This window comes from Colias croceus, chromosome 15 (genome assembly GCF_905220415.1).
Source record: "Colias croceus chromosome 15, ilColCroc2.1".
NCBI lineage: Eukaryota > Metazoa > Arthropoda > Insecta > Lepidoptera > Pieridae > Colias > Colias croceus.
The window spans coordinates 4,024,860-4,037,041 of NC_059551.1; the positions used below are offsets into that span (position 1 = coordinate 4,024,860).

Here is a 12,182-nt window from a genome sequence, read left to right on the forward strand (position 1 = left end):
AGATCTTAAACAAAAAGTACCTAGTACCGTGTTCGTTCCGACTACCAAATATCACACACCTGTATGTAGAGTCATTATGAGCTTTTAATATAAACATTCTTCAACTAAATAGTAGCTCTCAGTTATAAACAAATTAATCTCGCCAAGTATTACATTACACAATCAGACCGCATACACGTAATAGCATTCGTCTTTCCTCGCAATAATTTCCCAACAATCGTTCATACAGACCTCACTTCAACAAGGTGTCTAGTGGCAGTGCTGACACATTCAACAAGGTCACAAAAAACAATTTAGTTACAAAGAATAATCGTGTTTAATGTGAAGTAATAAGGGTTGTAATGGTGTGTTATGGTCTACATGGTTGGTGTTAATCAATGTTTGCGTCGGCGCCTTTGATGGTGACACAAAGGCCGCCGCCCGTGTCGCCTCTCACCTGACCCATGTTTGCGAAGCCAAATGTAGATATATTAGTGAATTGCCATTTGTATTCGATGTTTTGTTCATTTCATTGAAGTAGATTTGTATTTAAATAGAGATTCGTCATATTATATTAGTAATAAGTCTGCTCTACATAAGTATTATTGCGACTTATTTGGCTCTATCTAGCGAATAGCGCTAACTTAAATAATGGTTCTTTCTAGGCAATAGTGTAAATTAGGTACAAATAAACATAGATAGGTATAGGTATCAAATCTTTCCTCTTTATATAATTCATTCAAAGTGTAGATTTATCTACATGGATTGTACAAACATTAATAAAATTATTAAGTATTATATTGTCATGCTGTCACTACCCGTTGCCTTTTATTATATTTTCATGCTGTCACTTCCCGTTGCCTGTAATCTTGTAAAAATATTGAGGGGGTGTTGCATGCTGGATCGCATAGGTAGGTAGATACTTACTTAATTACCTTGTTAATTCGTATTGATAATATTAATTATATAAATTAAGCTGTGTGTATTGTACCGTGTACGTTTCGTTTATAGTTATAACTGTTTGTAAACGTCATTAAAAACATAAATTAAACAAAGATTTAATTTATATTCTTGTGTACATTTTTTTAATATAAGCCGATATAGTATCTACTTGAATCTCTACATTTAGTAAACTCTACCAAAAATGTTAAACGCACTTTTACAAAATTTTAAATGTACCTATAGGTGTAGGTATTATGTTTAAAAATAATAATTGTTAATACCTTTGTATAATATGTATTTATCATTGCTAAAATAATAATGATAGAGTACCTAGACAGAAGACACTAGACAATTTTGAAACAAACTTTTATCTTCTAGGTTATAAAATTTTGTCAAATATTATGTATTAAATTATAAGTAGGTATATTTTGTATTAAATTTTTGTAGTTCGGTTAAGTTACAAAATAATAACAAAATAAAAAATCTCTGAAATAAATGTAAAAAACAATATTAAACATAAAATCAACATCCAAACATTGTCTAAGTCTGTACAAAGACTTGCCTACAAAACGCAATTACGAAGGCAATTCCCTCACCTAATAGCATTACCAGAGGTGCCTTGTCACCAAAAATTTGCATTAACCATTCTATTTTCCAAACGTCATATCTCTCCTAGAGTTATTGCGATAAAGTTCCGGAGCGGTCTCTACATTATCAAGTTGGAACTCTATCGAAATACGCGCGTTGGCATTTCGAACGATTCGCGACTCACGCCGATCGATTCTGAAGGCAGAGCTCCGCAAGCCCCGCCCACTGGGAGGCGCGAAGCTGCTTCGGGAGCCGACACAGGCGCCGGTGGAAGTCGGTGCCTTTGATCTCTCCCTACCCCGCGCCGTGCGAACACAGGCCTCGATAGTGAACGCACACAACCTCATTACACTTCTCGAGCTCTCGCAAGCCGGTTGTCAGTCCGAACCGGTTTGTTGACATCAGTGTCCAGTGCTAGTGTAGTGTTTTGTTTCCATGGATTGTACTCTTGTGGAAATGGAAGATAAGGCGTACAGTGTTGACAGTTCCGACGATATCAATATCGAGGAAGAGGAAGACGAACACATTGAGGAAAATCACAGTAAGTTTCTTTTGGATTTATGTTTGACTTTTCTATGTTTAAACACTATATAATTTTTATTATTCTTTGTTATGTTGTGTGTTTAATTGATGGTCAGATAAAAAAATACCTTTTATTTATTAACTAATTTATCTTATAAACAAACACCAATCAAGATAAATGCGTTATCATAATCAGTGGACATAGTCTTTATTATTTACATACAATAAGTACGCTGAATTGTCTCGTGTTCACATGTTTTAATTTCATTACATTTTCATATTCTTTGTTTAACGAATATCTAAATTATGCAATTATAGGTTTCTAATTAATCCTTTTTTTCACAGGCTATCCGCCAGATTTTCCGATCGAAGCTCTTGTGAAGTTAGAGCGGCCGTCACCTCCCTTACCGACGCCGCCTAACACACCAACCGACGATACACCACCCGCTGTCGTAGTTTCTCGACACCAGACCTGGCCAGCACCACAATACCCAAACTACAGACCAATGCAGACCCCATACTCCTACGACAAACAAGTTCCTTACAGCTACCCAGCTGCTTCCTATGTTCCACCCCAAGTTGCCTCCCTTCCTCCATCCGCACCTTACCACGCGATGCTGGTCAACCAATGGATAAGAAACGCTGCTTTGTATCACCACTCGTTGAGATACCCGTCCATGGCGCAAAGAATGCCGGGAAGGAACCCACCACAAATGAGAGCGCCAGGAGTCCCCGGCACGAGGCCAAAGAAACAATTTATTTGCAAATATTGCAACCGCCAGTTTACGAAATCATACAACCTTCTGATTCACGAAAGAACACACACGGATGAGCGTCCCTACTCATGTGACATCTGCGGGAAGGCTTTCAGGAGGCAAGATCATCTTAGAGATCATAGGTAAGTTTCACTAATGTTTATCATTATATTATAATTTCTTAGTATCCCTACATAATACATCAATTAAAGTAATTCAATCATTGTTAATCGAAAGCGTGAAAATAGAAATAGGTCCTTCAATTATCTCAATGACTTTACTATAATGTCTCGTTTCTAATGCTAACAACGTGATTTAAGGCGTGTTTCATCGAAGCATTGTGGCGATAAGAAAGTTAAAAAACGAATTCAAAGTGTAAACCTTTTTGTGAGGTCGCGAGGCGGCCGCACGCGCTCTTCACACAACCGGTTTAGATCTTTACGACGTCCATATCTGTCTTGCTCCGCCGTCGAACAAATTACATGTTATATTTCTTTGCTTTTACGAGATAGCATTTTCAAATTTTAAATCAATAATGCATCGTATCTAATCGTGAGAATACGTTTACATTAAGAGGATACACATTGAAACCTAATGCAGTGTAACCGATCCCCGTCTATAAGTGAAAGTTGTACAATATCTTATGTTGATGTTCTTTTTTACAGGTACATTCATTCTAAACAGAAGCCATTCAAATGTACCGAATGCGGTAAAGGCTTTTGTCAATCGAGAACATTGGCCGTACACAAAATTTTACACATGGAAGAGTCGCCCCACAAATGCCCCGTTTGCAACAAAAGTTTCAACCAAAGATCGAACTTGAAAACGCATCTGATGACGCACAGCGAGGCCAACAAGCATCATTTAGAACATCTCGAGGGATGTCAAGAGGTTTCATCAACGAGTCAGGTTTCTGACAGTCCTTTATTGGATCTGTCACACAAGCCCACTCCGCCGCCTCAGGCGTTCCAGCAAATACACGCCAGTCCACAACAATCTCCAGTGGAGGCGCCTAAGAGGCCGTTAGGCTTTTCAATAGAAGACATAATGAAACGTTAATAACGTACTGAGTAATTGTAGTTTTAGCCAAACGTGTTTTGTAACTAATGTACAAAGACGTTATTTATTATTTGTAAATCATTTCATTTCTGAGTACCTATTCTGCCAAAGATGTATTTCAGTACTATGTAGAATTACAGTATTAGTAGTGTTAAATAGCGCTCAGTGTTAATATGTTCGATTATTAATCTCACTTCGTTTGTGATTCGTCATCTAAGCTCATTTAATCGCTCGGATTATAGTTCAATCGCTTCATTTTAATGTGTAAAGTTTGATCTTTTCATGCTAAAGACTGATTATTGTTTATCATTGTTATGTTTTTTTTAGAGATTTATTTATTGTGATAGAGTTTTATCGTAGGGTGGTTAACTAAAGTTACCAAAAATATTACCGTTGTTTTAAATAAGTTAATTCCAAATAAACCTATGACTCAGATCATGTTCAATGTACGTTATAGTATTAGTGTATAGTACAGTATTTGTTCCTTGTAAATATTAGGTTTAGAGTCAGTATTAGATAAGTTAAGAGGCTACTTAAAATAAGAAAAAAGAAAAGAAAGATTATAATTACTTTCCTTGTTTTATTTCCCAGTTGATGACGCACTAACTTCATATAAAACACACTCATACCTACCTCAAAACATAAAAAATAACCAAATTAATTAAGTGCACAGTGCACTCTAAAATTTATTAAATTGATCAACTCACCTTTTTTAGGATTTTTTTATGGCTGATAATAAAACAATACACTTCTAAAACAACCGAAAGAAAAGGCCACGTCTAAACAATGCCGACGTCCTCATAGGTCATTTTGAACAGGTAGATAAAAATATTCGGTAATATAATCACCAAACTTTTCAAACAATGAAATATCACAAAAATATAATATAATGAACTGGCTTAGAATATAAATAAATAGATTTATATTTGACTCAAATAAAGCTTGGGTTTTAATTTCTTTATGATACTGATTCATGAAACATAATCATCGTATATATGCAACATATTATAACATAGAAATACTTATTAGTGACTATAGAATGATTTTGACTGCATCTAAATTTGAATTAATTAAACATGTTAGTAGTTAAAGTTAAAATTTATAAAGGCATATAAGATAGATATCTACTTATCCTAAAACTGATATATTTTACAAAAATATAACAGGGGCAGGGCAAAGGATACCTACCTTGTTGTTACCTTCATATTAACACTAATAATAATTAATTAATGTAGTACCTAACATGGAATAGAAATAAGAGCTAAGTCTAACATACCTTTTGTAAATAAAACTAATAACATTCGTCTATGAACTTTCATTTAATTCATGCAATGCATGCATTTTAAAATTCTAAATCCTATAGTACCCTACCTACCCTCACCAACCTATTACAGTTAGTGTAAATAGATTAATGTATTTATTATAATAAGTAATGTTTCTTTAAAATATAGTCATTCATAAAGTACCAAATCTACTTACTTACGAGTAAATAGTAAATACCTACTTACTAAAGTTAATTTCATAATTCATATTTAATATAATCATAATATAATTATAATCAATCATAAATTTTTACCTAAATATAATTTTATTTTAGTATTCTACAGTAAATTCCCTTAAGAATTAATATCTAGGTACCTACCTGGTTAATAAATTGGTTTAATATCAATAAAATGTTCCGTAATTTATTAAATCGCAATTGCTTTAATAGGTAACCTATTATCTCAGATTTTATTATTCTGAATGTTTATATATCATAAACTTTCCTAAATACGTTTTTGTAAATAATTACAACGCTACATCAAAATGTAGAGCAACTTAATACAACATTTTACATCAAAATACTGTTAAATGTCTCTATCATACATAATCGTATAATTCAAACCTAACAAACAATAACACATCTTTTAATTTAACCAACCAACCAAAAGAAAACGATTACAAATAGCTACAAATTGGTTATTTCCTCAAGGAAATAATTGGAGCGTAGTTATTTTTTCATTAATTCTTCGTCGCGCCATCTAGTTTGTCACGCCGGAACTAACGTGTGTCATTTGTCACAACGGGGTGTCGCTACTAGTCACATTTTGTAGAGATTATGTTTCTCAACTCTCGCTCTATGTAGAGCGAAATATATTGAATTTTAAGCCTATAAAGTTGAATGTAGAATTAAAATAATGATATTATAATGTAGAGTGACTATGTATATTTGCAATCAGAATTATTATTTATTAGTTACTATAAGTGATGCGCTATCATTAAATCAATTGAAAATCAATTGAATTGATTGAAAGTTATTTATTAACTAAGAATAGTTAATTATTTGAATAACTTATAATATTCAATATAATATAATATTATGTATGTAGTGGATAGATATTGCATATTTTATAATGAAATTAAAGACGAATTACACAATTGATAGCCATATTAGCCATGTAAGCCATATTGTGATAACATTTTTATCTTTAGTGAGACCAAACAATTATCTAAGGAATCACTCGTCTATGGAAACTTTTGTTAAACATAGCAACTTCATAGATAAATTTTATTTTACATAACTATGTAGTAACCAACATTTTTATCATTCCTAGTCCAAGATTCAGGTATAATTTGATATCTCTTTGTTGTCCTTATTTTACCCAACAACAAAGGCAAACTCACAAACAGCTTCTAAACCTCTTCTCAATTAGGACCGTTCAAATCTAAACAATTTTATAAGGGAGGCTTAATTATTTAGATTTAGTGGAAGGATAGAAATTGCCTTAGATTACAACCGACGCGGCACGCACGGGTTTGACAGATGCAACAATTTTGTTCCGTTCTCGTATACGCAATTTAGCAGTCAATGAAAATTGCACAAAACCCATCCGATTGAAGCCTAATCGCTGACGAGGCCGCGAATTCCATCCAAACATTTTCCCATGACTATTTAGAGTTTTGGATAAACTTCGATAATCGACCATTTTTTACCTTTTGTCCCAATTAAAACCAATTTGGTGAGATTAAATTCGAATTTGGAACTCCGCTGCCATATTTCAAGTTGTTTTGTCTGTCATGCGCCTGCGCACTGACCACGGAGTAAATACAATTTGTATTTACTCCGTGGCACTGACTGACGGTTTCGTTGATTTATTAATATATTGTATTGATTTATCGATGATAATTAAAGGAGTTCTATTCTATTTTAGGTTTTAATTTACGGTTACGGTAGCTTGGTAGAATAAAGTAGGCCAAAAATCATTGTTTTATTGTTTTTTCTACGATTGTGTTTTTTTAGTCAGCCTTTAAAACATCTGCCTATATTTTATTACTCACATACTAATACGAATGTAGAGGTACTTACGCAGTTGTAAGGGCCTCCATCACTTATGTACTATGAAAAGGAATGTATGTAATACTTGTTGAAATCGAAGAATAAACTATATTTACATTACCTACAACTTGAGATACTTTTAATATAGGTACACTCAGGTACAGTTTAAAAATTGTAAATTTTACAGTTAGGTACTTATCAAATATGTAATTATTTTTTATTCTTTACATAAAAAGAGACAGCCTAAAACTTCACACTCAATATGCATAGCATCTAGCTACAGCTTAAAATAAGTTTTGAAACAATAATGTATAAAAAATATCATCTCTCATTAGTGGAAAGTTCTAAAAAAAACACCAAAATTTTATAGTTATTACGCAAAAGGTCAAACTCCAAATTAACATAGTAGTGGGCAATTTTGAGTCATAGGTGAACAATAAAATGACTTAATGAAGATTACCCGCCCGCGGCTCCATATCAAGTAGCTTCACAAAACAAAGGAATTATTTGGATATTTATTACACTTTAGATAATTATCCTCGTTTTTACTGCCGTTTTGATAGAGATTTATGTTAGCTCTGAGCGATGCCCCTAATGTGCAATCAAATATAAATAACTGTGTACAGTTTGTGTTATATTTGAAGTGGAAATTTACCTATACGGCTATGGATAAATACTTCTAATTTCTTTTTCAAGAATGAAAATATTAATTTATAAAGAAGGACCAGGATTCATCAATCCATGAAAATTCGTAGAGCCTTCAGTTAAGAAAAATTCTTGGCTTTTAAGTAGGTAGTACCTATTATATTATCTATGGATATCCTGATATCCATTCTACCGGCATAAGTTTAACTTACGAGAATTTAAAGGATAATCAAGAAAAGAGATTCGTCGTGTGATACACGCATGCGATGCGGCATTTTAGAACAGTAGATATAATAACAAAAACAATTCTAGGCTCAACAGTAGGTTGTATTAAAAATATCTGAGTCATTCTAACCCAACCAATAAATTCCAAACATTTCTTCAATTTAAACCCGAATTTTAGTAAATTTCCCGTATTTATTTCACAAAACCGTTGGCGCACGCGCCTCAAGCCGCACACGCAATCTGATTGACAGCTGTCAATCACCACAAATCATCGGTATAATAGGTTCATTTCGGCCAATTAGACCCGAGTCGCACCCACTATGGGTGAAATAAACCCATGACCTAATATGAATATTGAATATTAAACGTTCTGTATTATTATTGTATTATACATCTGAAACTGTTTTTTTTTTTACGTTTGTATAGGTATGGCAAAATTTACAGTATGAGACGAAAGATAGATACGATTGAAGGATCAGATTCAGGGATAGGATTACCTGAGAATTTGTAGAGATTTTATACTATTAGGTACCTACTGTTTGTGTTTTAAATTTAGGCATATAGAACAAGAGATGTGATTCTCTGGACCTTATATCAATCCTGAATTAAAACTGTTATAGGTAGGTATATTCAGATAATTGAATTTGTTTTTTTTTTAATCATAGGTAGTCACTTAAATTATTCCATAAAATATCGAAATTGCCATCAGTTTCAGACACAACAATTTAAATATTTCTCGTCTTTATTAAAAAGGATTGACTGTGTTTGTACCGCTTATGCCTTATAAGAAGTGTAGAAATAACGGAATCATTTAATTATTGTATTAAACAAAATATAAATAACAAAGATACTAATACTATGATGTTGATCTTCTCTCTATTATGCTAAACTCTGATTAATTAACTTTCATCACAATGTTTTGCCGCATTAAATCATATTACTACAGCATTTCGTAAGGTTTACATACACACTTCAAGTAACAAAGCATGTTGATACCTTCACGTCAAAATCTTTCGAAGATTGACAAGCCGACAACTGAAATTAGTCTCACGTCATCTATTTATTAAACTGCACCTGGATTTTAAACCTTATTGCAATAACAATAAAGCCTTCGATAAACATCAAAGGGCAATGTCACAATAACGATAGACGTGCACACGTCAAACAAAAATTTGGAATGGGTTAAAATTAAATCTTCTTTTGATTTCAAGTTTTTGAATGAAATTTAGAAAATTATGTTGATGTTGTGTTTTTAGTAGGAGAAATAAAATGTACATTATGCAGTGATTTATATTAATTTTACTTTTGATCGTTGCCAGTGCTACAATATAGAACAAAAAACACAAGATTTTCCCCTTTTTACTTTAGCCCAAGCCCAGGCTGAGCCAAAATAACGTTTTACAAGGAAAGATCTAGAATAATGTCATCAGAAATTTGCTTTATTTTCCACCTTTTTATTTCTAAATATTGTGCCGATCATCGGAGAACATCACCGTCGTCTTCTTCATCATAGCATCATATTTGCTTTACTACCAATGTTCTTCAAAGTCTTCTTCTAAGATTATTTAATTGAATTGGTATACTTTTAAACAATACTAGCGAAGGAGGTGGTTTCAACCATTATTACAGTCACACTCTATGTCTTGAAAACTATATTTTGTTTTTAATTTTATATTCTTAGCATTGACGTTTGCGTGTATATAATTGCTACGCTATATAATTTGTAATTGCTCCAAAATAGACCCTACAATTAAATGCATAATAACCGAATAATTAGACCAATCTCTTAATCGGAATTAAATCTGTCAGTTTCTAAGTAATAGCAGGTAAATAGAAAAGGGTTCTATCCTTCAAGAACGTATAATTATTTGAGATCAAAATGTGATGTGCGGTTTCGGGGTTATTAAATAGAATTTGGAACAAATGTGCTTATAATAGTCTTGAAATGATACGGCAATAGATGATGATAATTTTGTTATGACGAATTTTGCAGTATCTCTGGATATTATCGTCAGACGTGCCTTCCGTATGTTTTTTGTAAATATACTTTGTGCGAGCAATTTGACGGGCGTTTTAATATAAATAATGATCGGTTTATGACATTTTAATGGTGCAAAATAGAGATTTATGAGGCCATTTTGCTACAATGAAATGTTTGTCTAATTATTGGGGAGATGATGATGTAGGTGTGTCATTGGGTTTTGGATGCGGTCAGCAGAAGTCTTTATCCTTCTTTATTGCGTTTAATTTGAGGAAATTGTTACTTTACCATCCCTTACCATACCTTTTTCTTAACTTTTACTTATTCCAAATGCAATAGATTTAAGACAGGCTAATCATCCAGAATGACAATGACAAGAGTTTATTCTTAATTTAAAAAAAAATTGAATAAATGTACGAATAAATATTATAATTTATTCCTACAGTACCCGTACAAATAGTCACTTCGTAGATTAAAATAAATGCCAAAAGTATTTTACTAAGCAATGTGCTTTATTTTAACTGCACGATATATTATGATATAATTAATTAATAACAATTAATAAATGAAACGCAATATTGACACCCCAACTAATTTTCAACTGGCGTTACTTTTTCCCTAATACTTTGCCAGCTAATCTTTAGGCGCCAGTATTCACGAGCCGTTCAGAAACTAATCAATGTAACCAATGATTACCACTTCTCGATTGTTAGAGGGTAGAAGTTAAAGTAAACTACTAAATAACATTCTATTAGGGTCGTATTTTGTGATACATTTTTTTTATTATTTGAAATTATAGCGTATGTTTAGCGGAGGTTTATAGCTTGGTACCTAAATAAGTAAAAATACTTATTTAGAAAAGCTTACACAAAGCCACCAAGAACTAGCATGTTTATTAATTCAACTAGTGTTCAAACAATTTTAACAACCGTATTCCGAATATGATTTCATTCTAGGCAACATTCGTCTCTTAGTGGATGCAATAACAACATTTCGTATAAGTTCATTGGAGTACCTTCCTACGAATTTTGTATATTCCATTGAATTACCAGAAAATGTTTCCTTTTTCACGGAAACCGACCAGCCACGGAGACTGCTGAAGCTAACTAAAACATAATATCATAGAGATATATAAATACACATTTAACATCTTAGTTTCTAGGTTAATTTTTATTATAAACCTATATATGCAACCAACGTAGATAATATACCTACAATTAGAAAGAGAGCGAAATTCATTCATTCGCATTATCGTATCCTGCGATAATCACTTTGCTCTTTAAAAAATAAATAAATATATGTCTATAGTTTTGTTTCTGTTGGTCCATTCACTCAGACTATCATTATAACGAGAAGAACCATTTATTTTTTGCGCCGTTTTATGAATGATCTCTTACAGTTGCGAATTTTGTGATTTCATTGTATTTTACGACGCAAAAAACTAAGCTTCCACTATCCACACCGATCTTATGTTGTTATAAATTATGTTTAATTAGTACAGTCTTATAATTTCAAATGTGAATTTTAACATTTTTTGTTGGATAATGTTTTGGTTTAATGACGTTTCCATTGTATTAGCGCCGACGTTTGTATGTGTTTTTACATTCATTTTGTATATTTACACATTTTCTTAAACATTCGAAATGTACTATAATGTATATTGCTGTAACATTACAGACTGCCTGAACAATTTTAGTAACACGGTGATGATAATTAGGTACCTATATATAATTATAAGGTACGTATTATCTTACAAAGTTCACTATTTCCTTGAAATATCTGTTGAAACAATTCATATAAACACGTGTGCTAACGCACTTACACATCTTTAATCGTGAGAAATTTACAGCACGACTTTCATATTACCCACCACAGACGAACACATTTGTTTCATACAAGTACAGCTGATAAATTATCAAGATAAAGGTCATAGGTGCTCTTTACTACCGTTCAAAGTATTTTTATTGTGTCACAGCTAGAAATATAATGCAGGGGACGCGTGCTATGATGACGCGATAAAGAACTAACTGACGCATTTTTTGCTTTTTTTTTTCAGATAAACGTGGAAATAGCGAAGGAATTCCTGTTGTGTTTTAAATGAGATTGGACGTATTAGGTAACTTACTGACGAATAAGAATATATCAATAATGCATTAAACGAGGAGATAAG

General features: G+C 32.5%; 1 protein-coding gene across 1 annotated transcript; it reads left to right on the forward strand.

Annotated features, from left to right (window-relative positions):
• The first annotated feature begins 1,877 nt into the window (after positions 1-1,877).
• LOC123698081 (protein odd-skipped) lies at positions 1,878-4,414 on the forward strand. Its single transcript, XM_045644677.1, has 3 exons — positions 1,878-2,050; positions 2,377-2,929; positions 3,452-4,414. Exons 1-3 carry the CDS (start codon positions 1,945-1,947, stop codon positions 3,843-3,845), a joined length of 1,053 nt encoding a protein of 350 aa, XP_045500633.1. The 5' UTR covers positions 1,878-1,944; the 3' UTR covers positions 3,846-4,414.
• Positions 4,415-12,182: the final 7,768 nt, after the last annotated feature.